General features: G+C 41.8%; 1 protein-coding gene across 8 annotated transcripts in view; it reads right to left on the reverse strand.

Annotated features, from left to right (window-relative positions):
• The window catches only part of LOC124775714 (sorbin and SH3 domain-containing protein 1), a 1,093,224-nt gene that overhangs the window by 374,285 nt on the left and 703,884 nt on the right, over positions 1 to 15,055 (reverse strand). For all 8 annotated transcript variants that reach the window (XM_047250558.1, XM_047250581.1, XM_047250574.1 and 5 more), the window contains 3 exons: positions 6,984 to 7,188; positions 5,311 to 5,400; positions 5,098 to 5,228 (listed from right to left, as the gene is read on the reverse strand). In XM_047250558.1, coding sequence (XP_047106514.1) covers positions 5,098 to 5,228; positions 5,311 to 5,400; positions 6,984 to 7,188 — 426 coding nt within the window. The remainder of the gene's footprint in view (positions 1 to 5,097; positions 5,229 to 5,310; positions 5,401 to 6,983; positions 7,189 to 15,055) is intronic.

Here is a 15,055-nt window from a genome sequence, read left to right on the forward strand (position 1 = left end):
TTTCTTGGAACTAATAACGAAAGCGCTACTTCATACTTATTTTGACATTATAGGGAAATGGTGGACATTTTATTTTCGGCTTATACTGTTATGATTCGTTCCACTACATTACCAAGAACAGTTATTCCTTCCGAAGAAATATTTATTTCACTTTTACGCACATAACAACACTCTTGGAGTCAGGCATAGGTGGATTATCATTGCCCAAGCGCATATTATAAAGAGATTAACATATGTCTTAAATAACGTCTGTGCTAGTGATAAACTAAGAGCAACTTGTATTACTTGGAGCTGACAAGACAAACGTCTTTAGGGTGAAGAATTCACAGAAGGGGATTTTCAAAACTTTCTGAAGTAATAATGTGTTGTTCATGTGGTGCACCTGACAAACAAGAATTAACTGATGAAATTGTCAATAATGTCTTTCAGAAAATTACTAAGTGGTTCCTTGTAAACGGACTCTCACTGAATTTTGATAAGACACAGTACGTACAGTTCCGTACAGTAAATGGTATGACGCCATTAATAAATATAGACCTTAATCAGAAGCATATAGCTAAGGTAGAATATTCAAAATTTTTAGGTGTGTCCATTGATGAGAGATTAAATTGGAAGAAACACATTGATGATCTGCTGAAACGTTTGAGTTCAGCTACTTATGCAATAAGGGTCATTGTAAATTTTGGTGATAAACATCTTAGTAAATTAGCTTACTACGCATATTTTCACTCATTGCTTGCATATGGCATCATATTTTGGGGTAATTCATCACTGAGGAATAAAGTGTTTATTGCACAAAAGCGTGTAATCAGAATAATAGCTGGAGTCCACCCAAGATCATCCTGCAGACATTTATTTAAGGATCTAGGGATATTCACAGTAGCTTCTCAGTATGTATACTCTCTTATGAAATTTGTTATTAACAACCAAACCCAATTCAAAAGTAATAGCAGTGTGCATAACTACAATACTAGGAGAAAGGATGATCTTCACTATTCAAGATTAAATCTAACTTTGGCACAGAAAGGGGTGAATTATACTGCCACTGAAGTCTTTGGTCACTTACCAAATAGTATCAAAAGTCTGACAGATAACCAACAAGTATTTAAGAAGAAATTAAAAGAATTTCTGAATGACAACTCCTTCTACTCCATAGAGGAACTTTTAGATATAAATTAAGAAAAAAGAAAAAAAACAAAAAATTATAAAAAAATAAAAAAGTTTTTATATTAACTTAATTATGTTGTTAAATTAACTTAATTATGTCATGTATTGGAAAATTTGACTCGTTCCACATCATTACGAAATACCGTATTCATGGTCCATGGAACTAGTATTAATTTAATCTAATCTAATCTACATTCGGGAAATGTTATTTTGAAGGAATAAAAACGAATCTTAACAAGCTTTGACCATGACCGGGACGGGATTCGAGCCTGCGACCGTGGCGGACGCGCGGTTCCAGACTGGGTGGATTATCATTGCCCAAGCACATATTTTAAAGAGATTAACAGATGTCTTCTTAACAAGCTTTGACCATGACCGGGACGGGATTCGAGCCTGCGACCGTGGCGGTCGCGCGGTTCCAGACTGGGTGGATTATCATTGCCCAAGCACATGTTTTAGGGAGATCAGCACATGTCTTTAGCGATAAACTAGGAGCAACTTGTATTACTTGTTCAAGTGGTGCACCTGCATGCGAGAAATGTTATTACGAGCACCTGCATGCGAGAAATGTTATTACGAGGGAGTAAAGGCGAATCTTTGCAGACTTTCGCCATAGCCGGGGCAGGATTCGTGCCTCGGTTTCAGACTGTAGCACCCTGAACCGCTCGGCCGTCCTGCCCGGCACTCTAACTTCTACAAGGGTTGCAACAATCTGTCTGCGAGAAACAATGTTACGGAAAGAATGGATACAATTTTACGTTCAAGGAAAGCCGTAATTACCAGAAGGCTGCGACGTGATAGATACATTTTGCAAATAGACCGAAATTTGGAATGGACAAGGGTAGGGGAGCAAATCGGTCTTGTCCACGTAAAATCCATCCTCGTATTCGCCTAAGCAGTTTACCAAAGCTATGGAAAACCCAAAACTGGATGACTGGACGTAGTAATGAACCCAGGGCTTCTTGACTTCATTGTCTTAATCGCTGAAGAGCTTGCATGGACAATTTAACGCCGAGATACTTCTGGAAGATTTCCTTACAAGACGTGTCACATAGAAGTATAGTAATGGTCACTTGCTTGAGAGAGGCTCGCAAGCGCAAGATTTGTATACATTGTGTGTCACAAATAGTAGCGAAAACTGACAGCAATGAATGTGTACGATGGAAAAAGGGGGGAGGGGGCGCTTGTGTGGAAAAATGTACTCGAGCCGGCCCTGGATGTGGCTGACGACGTTAATGATCAGTTGGTTAAAAAATTTCAAGAGCAATGGCGATTTCGATATTCAGCTGTACGAAGCTATAATGACAATGATTTGTTACGTATAGTTTATAGAAACTGCATATTTCATGAAAATCTTCACTTCTGCAGAGAAATCACTCTTACAACAAAAGCAACAGATCTCTTTGAAATACTATATTCTTTTATGGAATAAAACAACATCAACTGGGAAAATTATGCAGGCGTATGTACTGATGGAGATCGTAGTATGACGGGCTTTTAACCCTGATTGCAAACCCTGATCCGTAGGGAGGCTCCATAGTTGGACGCACTGTTTTATTTAACGAGTAGCACTATTATTTAAAAATATGAGCCCAGTCCGTCATGAGTCTTCAATCAGTTACCGAAATGGTAAACTTCATTAAAGGTCTGCCACTTAAGTTGAGATGTTTTCAACAAATCTGCGTTGATTTGGAGCTAAACACATTCCCTTCATTTGCTACACTAACTATCGCTGGCTTCTACGAGGAAATGTCTTAAAAAGGTTATACGATCTCAGGAATGGACTCTTACCTACATCTACGTGATTGCTCTGCTATTCACAATAAAGTGCCTGGCAGAGGGTTTAATGAACCACCTTGAAACTGTCTCTGTACCGTTCCACTCTCGAACGGCACGCGGGAAAAACGAGCACTTAAATTTTTCTGTGCGAGCCCTAATTTCTCTTATTTTATTGTGATGATCATTTTTCCCTATGTAGGTGGGTGTCAAATGAATGTTTTCGCAATCGGAGGACAAAACTGGTAATTGAAATTTCATGAAAAGATCCTGTCCCAACGAAAAACGCCTTTGTTTTAATGCTTGCCACTCCAATTCGCGAATCATGTCTGTGACACTATCTCCCCTATTTCGCGATAATACAAAACAAGCTGCCCTTCTTTGTACTTTTTCGATGTCATCCGTCAGTCCCACCTGATGCGGATCCCACACCGCACGGCAATACTCCAGAATAGGGCGGGCAAGCACGGTGTAAGCAGTCTCTTTAGTAGACCTGTTGCACCTTCTAAGTGTTCTGCCAGTGAATCGCAGTCTTTGGTTTGCTCTAACCACAACATTATCTACGTGATCGCTCCAATTTAAGTTGTTTGTAATTGTGATCCCTAAGTATTTAATTGAATTTCCAGCCTTTAGATTTGTGTGCTTATTGCACAATACAAATATCTTACCTAAATCATTTTGCAACCTTGTTCAACAGAAACATTTGAGTTCCGAGAAATTAGTAGACAATGACTTTTTTTAAAGCTAGCGAATCTTTGTGACATCTTCAATAAACTCAACTCAGTGAATGCATCTCTTGTATGTAATGAGACAAACGTTCTGGAACTATCAGAAAAAACTTTAGCCTTCAGAAAGAAAACTGTGAAAAAAAGTTTGGACGATAAAGCTATACATTATGTTTTCTCTGCTCTTCACACTGTTTTAAAGACAATGACTTTCAATTGAGTAAATAACTGAAATATGTGTTTGAGGATCAATTAAATGAATTCACTGATTACTTTCTGAAGTACTTTCCGAACCAAGCTGATCAACACAACTGCATCAAATATCCCTTCAGTATAGAACTTCCGTAAGCACTAACGGCTGAAGAACACTATGAATTTACTGATATTTCTTCAGACTCCACATGAAATCAGTTCCTTTCCTCATCCTTGTTTTAGTTTTGGAGCTTCGTGAAGCAGGAGAATCCACAAGTGGGTAATAAGGCCCTATGAGTTTTTCGATACTTTTTGCAATATCCTACTTATGTGAGGTAGGTTTTGCAGTACTGGCAGTCATCACTACGAAATACAGATCGCGAATGAATCTGGAGAAAGAGATGAGAGTTGCAATTTCTATTCTTGTGCCAAGACTTGAAGAACTGATGACGAATAAGCAAGCTCATCCTTCCCATTGATTTCTTTGCAAGAATAAGATATAACAACATTAATAGTTGGTTAAACTGTGTTATGTCAACTGTTAATATAGAATTAACTACTTTTATTGATTTTGTAGAAATTTAATTTACTTCACACTTCGAGTTCGATGTCATGTACAAAAGCAGCCATGGTTGTTTATATGCACGTCAAGGGAGCGGTGGACTCAGAAGGTTTGAAAAGCGCTGACTATAATGAAAATGTCGCAACCGTTGCTTTAGAGGATCGAAGAACAGTTAATGCTGGATGGTATCCAAAACTTCGTATGCCACAACCAACTGGTAAAATCAGCATAAAATAACTAAAAAAGATGCATTATCTTTCATCAAGAGAACACTAGTTTCCATAAAGGTCGTCGAAGGTTGATTATGAGACGGAGAAAAGCCTCGAATTATGGTCTCTTTGACCCTATTCACATGATATGTTGTGCTCAGGACGTCTTTTTGTTCCCTTACGTCAAACAAGAAATGCGTGTGTAGAGATTTCCATCATCGCTGTGATCTGTTGAATTCGTCTACCGTGTTTTTGATGTACCAACATCAGAGCGAAAAAAATCTTTCCAGTAGTGTTTTGAACGCAAGAATAAGAGTATAAATTTCAAAGACAAATGCTTTAAGAAACATTAAAACGACTTATTTCAAACAATATTTTTTTAACTGATTTCTTTTAACCTCAAAAGAGCCCTCGTGTGGAAATGCCTTTGTTTGTGGACCATGAAAAGGGAATCACTGTGACGTACCGATCGCAGCACGATGGGTATCCCGTCCTTCGTCGTAGGCCCAATACCCTCGAATTTGCGTGGCCCCAGTTCCACAATCTTCTTCCTGTGTCCTTCCACTTCCTTCTCGTACTCACTCTTGACAGAATATACTGGAATGAAGGGAAAGTCGTATTGCTATAGCACACAGTCCACATGAGATAATTAAGAATGTGGTAGGAAGTTAAAACTTACAGATTTCGTTCTGTCCTATAATAGGTTTATCGCTCTCCTTGGAGGACATCTTGTGATCCAGGTACAGGGCTCCACGAGGCAACTGACCTTCTGTAAAAAAGAACAAACAAAATACTAACAGTAAGGTTACCTTGCGTCAAACACTGTACAGTTGCTTGCAGAGTATATACAGAAACGTGGATATAGGAACGCACCACCGCATGTAAACACACACACACACACACACACACACACACACACACACGTGTGTGTGTGTGTGTGTGTGTGTGTGTGTGTGTGTGTGTGTGTGTGTGTGTAAGGATTGTAAACATATATATCTATATACAGGGTGGTCCATTGATATATCTCACAAAATAAGCATCAAACGAAAAAACTACAAAGAACGAAACTCGTCTAGCTTGAAGGGGAAAACCACATGGCGCTATGGTTGGCCCGCTAGATGGCGCTGCCAGAAGTCAAACGGATATCAACTGTGTTTTTTTTAAATAGGAACCCCCATTTTTATTACATATTCGTGTAGTACGTAAAGAAATATGACTGTTTAAGTTAGACCACTATATTTCGCTTTGTGATAGGTGGCGCTGTAATAGTCACAAGCATATAAGTAGGTGGTATCACGTAACATTCCGCCAGCGTGGACGGTATTTGCTTCGTGATACATTATCCTTGTTAAAATGGACCGTTTACCAATTGCGGAACAGGTCGATACCGTGTAGATGTATGACTATTGTGATAACAATAGCCAACGGGCGAGTACTATGTATGCTGCTCGGTATCCTGGACGACATCATCCAAGTGTCTGGACCGTTCGCCGCAAAGTTACGTTACCACGACCTGCAACAAATGATGATGCCTGAGTACCGTAGGTGTTTTAGCTGCTGTCGCGGCTAATCCACACATAAGTAGTAGACAAATTGCGCGAGAATAGGGAATCTCAAAACCGTCGGTGATGAGAATGCTACACCAACATCGATTGCACCAGTACCGTATTTCCATGCACCAGGAATTGCATGGCGACGACAGTGAACGTCGTGTACAGTTCTGACACTGGGCACAAGAGAAATTACGGGACGATGACAGATTTTTTTGCACGCGTTCTACTTACCGATGAAGGGTCATTCACCAACAGCGGTAACGTGAACCGGCATAATATGGACTATTGGGCAACGGAAAATCCACGATGGTTGCGACAAGTGGAACATCAGCGACCTTGGCGGGTTAATGTATGGTGCGGCATTATGAGAGGAAGGATAATTGGCCCCCACTTTATCGATGGCAATCTAAATGGTGCAATGTACGGTGATTTCCTATGGCGATGTAATAAAAATGGGGATTCCTGTTTTAAAAAACGCAGTTGATATCCGTTTGACCTATGGCAGCGCCATCTAGTGGGCCAACCATAGCGCCATCCGGTTTCCCCCTTCAAGCTAGACAAGCTTCGTTCTTTGCAGTTTTTTCGTTTGACGCTTATTTCGTGAGATATTTGGCCCAGTCAGTATCAATGGAGTACCCTGTATATTAAGAACAGCAGAGGACCCAAGACGGAACCTTGCGGCACCTCATTCTTGATTGTTCCCCAGCAGCGCCTTGATTTCTAAAGTATGCAACCCTCAACACTTGACTCGTCCTCGCTCCCCTGCCGTGGCCGGCTGACCAGTGAGGGAGGGACTGACCTCGGGCCTTCTGCAGCAGGGTGACGGTGGGGTTGGGCGCCCGCGGCAGCGCCAGCCCCGACAGGCCGCCCACGGGCGCGCTCTGGCTCTGCACGAGGCGCCCGCTACCTGCCGCCTGCTGCTCCAGGCCCTGCTGCTGCTGCTGCTCCCATGGCGGCCGCACCGGCTCTGCCTGCTGCTGCTGGCGGGACTCTGGCTGTGCTTCCTGCAACACGAGCACCTTCTCTATGACATCTCTCACCCCTACTGACTCTAGTTGAGGTTAGAGTGACTACAGAAAATCTCTCTAAAAGCACGGAATGAAGATCACCAATCTGTGCACTTTCTAGGTGCACTGTCTATTGACACAGAACGAGGAAAGTTCACACGTAAAAACGAGTGCAAAGTCAGCAGAGTGGCCCGGTTGGTGTGGGAGATCCCGGAACATAGTCCTAAAGGTTTTCACTGGAACCTGTAATCAAGACACGAACTGAGTGGGGGGCTGTGAGGGGGAGGGCAGGGCTGACAACAGAGGCAATATTTTTACATGTTTGACAAAATTTTAACACAAGATAATGTCAAATCCGGGCTTCACAACATACGTGCTCGCGGAGCAAGCTGTGAGCAGCAAGGCGCGAGCACGGAGCAGCGCGAGCACGCTACCCCTACTACCGGACTACAGCGCAGAGAGTCACGTAGGGCACACAACGGCTGCCGCCAGTCAATGTAAATCCGCGGCCACCCTCAGGGATATCACTCACGAATTATTACTGCGACAAATGAAACAAATAAAGGAGAATGTACACGTGCCACATAATTTTATTAGCTTAGTGTATGCATCTACATTCGTATTAATTTGTGAACTGTTACACAATAAAAGGTGTCACTGAAGTGTGGGATTCTCGGTTTTCTTGTACTTTTTGCCCTTTACAATTGCGTCTATGTTCGAAGTAATGTTCTTGCGCATTGTAGGCACAGCGTGCAGTTTAAATTTCGATCAGACAATATGTTTTTCAGGCGCGTCTTGTTACATTTCATTGCAGAGAACAGTTGTTCACAAACATACGTGGAACCGAACATTGATATTATTGTAGCCGCCAGTTTGTGCAAACGAGGAAATCTATCCTGAGGGAAGTGTCTGTAGAATTCCAAAATGTTTTTCTTGTTCTGAAATTTGTCTCTGTATTCTCTGTCACACTGCAGGTCAATAATTTCTAGTTGCAGCTCAGGACGAATCTCTTCAATAGTCGCTGAATATGGAGAGGAGAACAGATCAAAATCACTGTCTAGTGCTGTCAGATCTTGAAAGCGTTGATCAAATTCTTCTTTATAGGCAACTAAACTACGTGAATAACGTTCACAGTATTTGTGAACATCTTGCATGGATGATACTTTAGGAAAATAAGCTAGATTTCCTGTTTCCAGCTGACTCACCCAAAGTGTCAATTTCGTTTTAAAAGCTCGTATTTGATCTATGAAATGAGTAATTAGCAGATCTTTACCTTGTAGTGAAATGTTCAAAGCATTCAGATGGCTAGTTCAATCTGCTAAGGACGCGAGATCACAGTTCCATGAAGGCTCTTTCAATTCAGGAACACACTTGTTATTTATTTCCATGAACATATTTAGCTCATCCATTAGCGAAAAAAATCGATTTAAAAATTCGCCACGACTAAGTCAGCGGACCTCGCTGTAATAAGGCAGGCTATCATACTGGCTTTCTACATCCTCAAGAAAGCTTTTAAATTGCCTGTATTGTAGCCTATGCTTCCTTATATAATTGGTTGCACGAACAACAACACTCATCACATTTTTTAGAGTGATACTCTTTGCACATAAGTTTTCCTGGTGGATCACACACTGAACGCCCCTTATTTCATTCGGCACGGTCAGTTTTTGCATTTTCTCCTTCAACAGCGCAACGAAACCTGATTTGTTCCGTGTCACCGCTGGTGCACCGTCTGTAGACACTGAAACTAAAGAATTCCACAACAGTTCTATATTTTCAACACTTTCTTCAACACTACTTAAAATATCACCTCCGGTTGTAGTGTTCTTCATGGCTACTACATCGAGGAGCTCCTCCCTCACCTGAAGATCTCTATTAACACCTCTAATAAATATGGCAAACTGCGCTGTTCCAGTGATATCAACACTTTCGTCCAGAGCTAGAGAATACGCCATAAAATCTTTACAGATATTTGCAAGCTGGCTCTGGACGTCGTCTGCCATGTCCTGTATGCGACGCATAATGGTCATGTTAGATAATGGCACAATCCGAAACTGTTCAACTTGAGATGGACACAAATGTTCCGCTGCAACTATCAAACATTCTTTTATTAAATCGCCATCAGTGAAGGGGCGCAGGGATTTTGCTAAAAGCAAAGCAATTTTGTAGCTCACTCTGAGAGCTGCCTCAGTTGATTTTTCTTCGTCGTCCAGATCTTCTGCGGATGGCTTCCTTTTAAGTTTAATAACTTCCTGTGCACAATCTGGTCCATCACATTTTCCACTTCCGTAGTCTTTCGCGTGGTACGACATATAATGTCGCTGCAAATTAAATTTCCTAAAAGGATTCAGCGTTTTGTGACATACTAAACATTTTGCAACACCATCTTTTTCTGTAAACAGATACAATTCCTCCCAGTGGGTGTTGAACTGCGAAAGCGTGGTTGGGGTTACACAACGGCGACTTGACATGATTCTTAACAAGCGAAGTGACTGTTATCTGAGCTGATTGTAGTACTTCAAACGTTACACAGTCGGCGCAAATTCACGCTGCGGCCCTATTCAACGTGCGCGCGCATTTCCCCTCCCGCCCCTCCCTCGCTACTCCATGACCTTGCACCTGCTCACGAGCACGGGCCTGAGCAGACGCGGCCAGTTGTTAAGCCCTGAGTTAAATGGTTCAAATGGGTCTGAGCACTGTGGGACTTAACATCGGAGGTGATCAGTGCCCTAGACTTAGAACTACTAACCTAAGGACATCACCCGTATGCATGCCCGAGGCAGGATTCGAACCTGCGACCGTAGCGGTCTCGCGGTTCCAGACTGAAGCGCCTAGAACCGCTCGGCCACATCGGCCGGCCAAGATAATGTTAAAAATGTATTTCACATTTCTAGAGGTGGTAGTGGGAGGTACGTTGAGAGAGTAAGTGTACAAGATTGTTATATTTTTTGGAAAAGTTTATTTGGAAAAAAAAATCACGATGCTGTTGATACACTATTTTTCCACATATTCGCCATCTCATTCAGTGCATGCTGTGAATCGTGAAACAAGCTTCTGTATCCTATTCTCAAAGAACTCTCCCGCCAGCCTGACAGGTGTGTGTGTGTGTGTGTGTGTGTGTGTGTGTGTGTGTGTGTGTGTGTGGCCCGCGCGTGCGCGCAGATTTTCGTAGGTATTTTCTTATTTTGAATGTCTGGAATGGCGCTTGTAAATTTTGGATTGCTCAGCCATGGACGCAGAGCATGGACAAGGAAGCTGCGCTGCACAGCGATGAGTTGGACGTGACCTTTGCTCTGTGAAGATGCGCACCAGATTTATCTGTTCATCGCCAGGAAAGGAGAGGAGACGGAAAGTTGTGCTTTGGTATTAGATATGAGCAGTCGAGTTATGGTTTTGTACAGAAAGCAGATGGCAGTTACAAGAGTCGAGGGGTATGAAAGGGAAGCCCGATGTTATTCAATCTGTATATTGAGCAAGCAGTAGAGGAAACAAAAGAAAAATTCAGAGTAGGCATTAAGATCCATGGAGAAGAAATAAAAACTTTGAGGTTCGCCGATGACATTGTAATTCTGTCAGAGACAGCAAAGGACTTGGAAGAGCAGTTGAATGGAATGGACAGTGTCTTGAAAGGAGGATATAAGATGAACATCAACAAAAGCAAAACAAGGATAATGGAATGTAGTCTAATTAAGTCGGGTGATGCTGAGGGAATTAGATTAGGAAATGAGGCACTTAAAGTAGTAAAGGAGTTTTGCTATTTGGGGAGCAAAATAACTGATGATGGTCGAAGTAGAGAGGATATAAAATGTAGACTGGCAATGGCAAGGAAAGCGTTTCTGAAGAAGAGAAATTTGTTAAGATCGAGTATCGATTTAAGTGTCAGGAAGTCGTTTCTGAAAGTATTTGTATGGAGTGTAGCCATGTATGGAAGTGAAACATGGACGATAAATAGTTTGGACTAGAAGGGAATAGAAGCTTTCGAAATGTGGTGCTACAGAAGAACGCTGAAGATTAGATGGGTAGATCACATAACTAATAGGAGGTATTGAATAGAATTGGGGAGAGGTGGAGTTTGTGGCACAACTTGACAAGAAGAAGGGACCGGTTGGTAGGACATGTTCTGAGGCATCAAGGGATCACCAATTTAGTATTGGAGGGCAACGTGGAGAGTAAAAATCGTAGGGGGGGACCAAGAGACGAATACACTAAGCAGTTTCAGAAGGATGTAGGGTGCAGTACGTACTGGGAGATGAAGCAGCTTGGACAGGATAGAGTAGCATGGAGAGCTGCATCAAACCAGTCTCAGGACTGAAGACCACAACAACAACAACAATACGTAGCAAACAATGGAGATTTTTGGGAATTATGCTGTGGATTAACGGAAGATTTATTTTGGAAAGAAGAGGAATTGACTCTTACATTGGTACGATTTTAATATTTGTGAAAAATGGAGTACACGTAATGATTAATTTTGTTTTATTTGCGGCAGCGGTTTGATAATGCAGGATTCTTGATTAGTCAGACATACAGATCATGAACATTTTTGCTTTTTATTTTTCTGTTATGTTTTATCGATCAAAATGGATTTAAGAATTAGATTTTGGAATTTTGTTCAGTGAAAGATTATAAACGTGAAGTTTAACTTTTGCAAGCCTCGGATTATAGTTACGTTGTAACAGAGAAAGCTTAACTATTATTGCAGTTTCGTTATATGTTATTAAGTCAAATGATATTGCTATTGAGTTCATTTAATCCCGAGTAATTGTCCACATCCCAAGAATCAATTAGCTTTCAATTTATTTAAAACCATTATCAAAAAGTACGAATCAAGAATGACAGCAATATTTTTAGAGTACGCATTTCACCTTGTTGTGCCCCAGTAGTATGAGTTCGCAGCTCTGTTAATCGAGATGCGCTGTAGCTACGAGAGGAGTTTGCTCAGCGTAATCCATTGCGACCCAGATAAGCAAAATAGTGTAGAAGACAGATTCTTTCTTTAATTAAATTTTACAGGGACCAATTTTAGATTCAAAGTTATCAGTTTCATCAAAGTTCATAATCAGATTTTGTGATAACAATTACAGACAGCGCACGATTTTCTTAGAATTCTCACAGTTAGGTTTTTTTATGCATTGTCGCAGTTCAATTTTTTCACCAACAGTTAGCGTTGCGCAAGCTATCGGCTTTAAGTACTGGCACGCGCGCAATTCAAATCAGGAAGCCCAACGTTTGGCATTTAACCGACAATTTAACACTGAAAGACACAATCAACATTACAGCTCCACTTTCACTAAAATAAATTTAAACAAATAACTTTAAAACTCCTTCCCCCACTTAGTTCCTCTTTCTGCACCTGTTCGTCGCTGAAAATTTAAAACCACTCATGTGGGCCTTCAGGAAGGTGAAAAGATGATAATAGGAGTTGCCAAGTCATGAGAATACGAGGAAGGGGGGGGCGGGGGGGGAGGGCATTCAAGGGCATTCAAAACATCCCAACCAAATGAGTCCAGGAGTGCCTTGGTGACGACTGTGTTTTTGTCTCACGCGTGTAATGAGTCACCCACGTTTCATCTCGAGTCAGAATAGACCTCAGATAATCCTCACCCTCCAATTCAAGTCGCTCAAGAAGTCGCGGGCGCTATTAACCCGATTTTCCTGGTGCTATTGTGTCAGCTGTTTGGGGGCCATCTTCCGCACAATTTTCGGTATCCTAGCGCTTTGTGAGTGTCTCGTATAAGAGAGCTTTATAGCGTGCTGGAGAGTCTTAGAGAGTTGTGGAAACATCGCACACACAAAAGAATTCAGATCCCCCCCCCTCATAACCAAAATACCAAGGAATTAAGATCGGGGGAATGAGATGGCCAACGCCCTATACCTCTCCAAACAATCCATGGCTCATTGAATGTCTGTACGAGGTGCTATCGGACTTTGGGAGAAAATGGTCTGGTGCTTCGTCATGCATGAACATCATCTCCAGCCAGTTTTGCAATGGTTCCTCCTCTAGCAGGGCAGGCACATCGTCCGATAGGAACAGACGATACCCCGCACCACTGAACCTGTTTGGTAGTATGTACGGTCTAGTTTATCGCAAATAATTCCTGGCCCCTCAGTAATTGAAAATCGGCGCTGATGCTTCGCTTCATCAACTGCGTGTGCATTTGCATCAGCCCATACATGCTGGTTGTGCAAATTGACAAACCTCATTTTTTTATGGCATTCTTTAGGTCGTTCGTAATAGCAAAGAGCTTGCAGTAGATGACACGTGTTTCATAGTAGCGAAGATAAAGAAGCACTCATAGCTCATAAGACATGCATTTTAGAGCACATATTTACTGGATATTGTTGACTTGTTTTGGTCCATACTATTATCTCTAAAAGTATGGAGAACTCTTTTTAATACCAAGTATAAAACAAATGGTAATAAATTCTGTTTTTAAAAAAGCATACATTGGTGGACAGATTTTCTGATTTTTAAAACTTTTTGGATTGTTTCATACAACAGTTAAAATATAATCAGTGATGATGATGATGATGATGATGATGATGATGATGATGGCGATGTTAATGCTGCTATGGTAAAAAGCTGATGCTGGAGATATATGAAAACGACCATGTTCATGATGGAGGTGAAATGGTGAGTGTGACAATGAGGCCCTGTGGAACCCCAGGAAGCCACCAATAGTTACGAAGGGGACAGGGTGGGTGAGGGACGAAAATGGAATTATGGAGTGAGGTGGAGCGTTTCTGTCTAGAGATCGAAGGTGGTGTACATCTTGGGACGGATTTAATCGTTGGTTAGTGGAATTCGGTTGAAGTTCTGGCAGGAGAGGATTGATAAGGCATGGAGGTGCAGAGAAGGCGAGTTAAGGATGTAATGGCCCAGCAAGATACATAGGTTTATGATTAGTAGGTGTTCAAAATCTCTGATGACCTACTCGTCCATGGGACGCTAAACTCTAATCTTCCTTCTTCCTTCTGATATGCAGTACTTCATACAGTACCTCAACAGTCTCATGAACTTTAATGTGTCGGTCTCCTATCTAGATCGTATAGTCTTGTTGGGCACATCTTCAGAAGAAACACCACTTGGGGCGTAGAGGTGCTAAATATGTAGTAATCGTACATTTACGTCTAAATTTATTTATCGAGTAACAAATAGTCTTGAATATTGTAAATGAACGTTCCTCACCCAGAGTATATCTGGATTACAATCCATATTTTCAAATAAAAAGCTCGTTTTCATCCGTTTATTCAAATCGTGTGGCGGAGACGACTTAAGATGGCTGCCAATAAATTCTGCGTTGTATCTGTAGGGAAATTTGAACAAAACTACTGATGTGACTGGAAGGGCTGTGTGCTATCTTTAGGCGTTGCCAGCAGTCGACAGCTACATTATGTGATCAAAAGTATCCGGACACTTGGCTGAAAATGACTTAAATGTTCGCGGCGCTCTCAACCGGTAATGCTGGAATTTAATATGGTGTTGGCCTACCCTTAGTCTTGATGACAGCTTCCACTCTCGCCAGCATACGTTCAACGAGGTGCTGGAAGGTTTCTTGGGGAATGGCAGCCCATTCTTCACGGAGTGCTGCACTGAAGAGAGGTATCGATGTCGGTCGGTGAGGCCTGGCACGAAGTCACCGTTCCAAAACATACCAAAGGTGTTCTATAGGATTCAGGTTAGGACTCAGTGCAGGGCAGCCGATTACAGGGATGTTATTGTCGTGTGACCACTCCGCCACAGGTCGTGCATTGTGAACAGGTGATCGATCGTGTTGAAAGATGCAATCGCCATCCCCAAATTGCTGTTCAACAGTAGGAAGCAAGAAGGTGCTTAAAACATCAATTTAGGCAGTGATAGTGC

This window comes from Schistocerca piceifrons, chromosome 1, assembly GCF_021461385.2.
Source record: "Schistocerca piceifrons isolate TAMUIC-IGC-003096 chromosome 1, iqSchPice1.1, whole genome shotgun sequence".
NCBI classification, from domain to species: Eukaryota; Metazoa; Arthropoda; class Insecta; order Orthoptera; family Acrididae; genus Schistocerca; species Schistocerca piceifrons.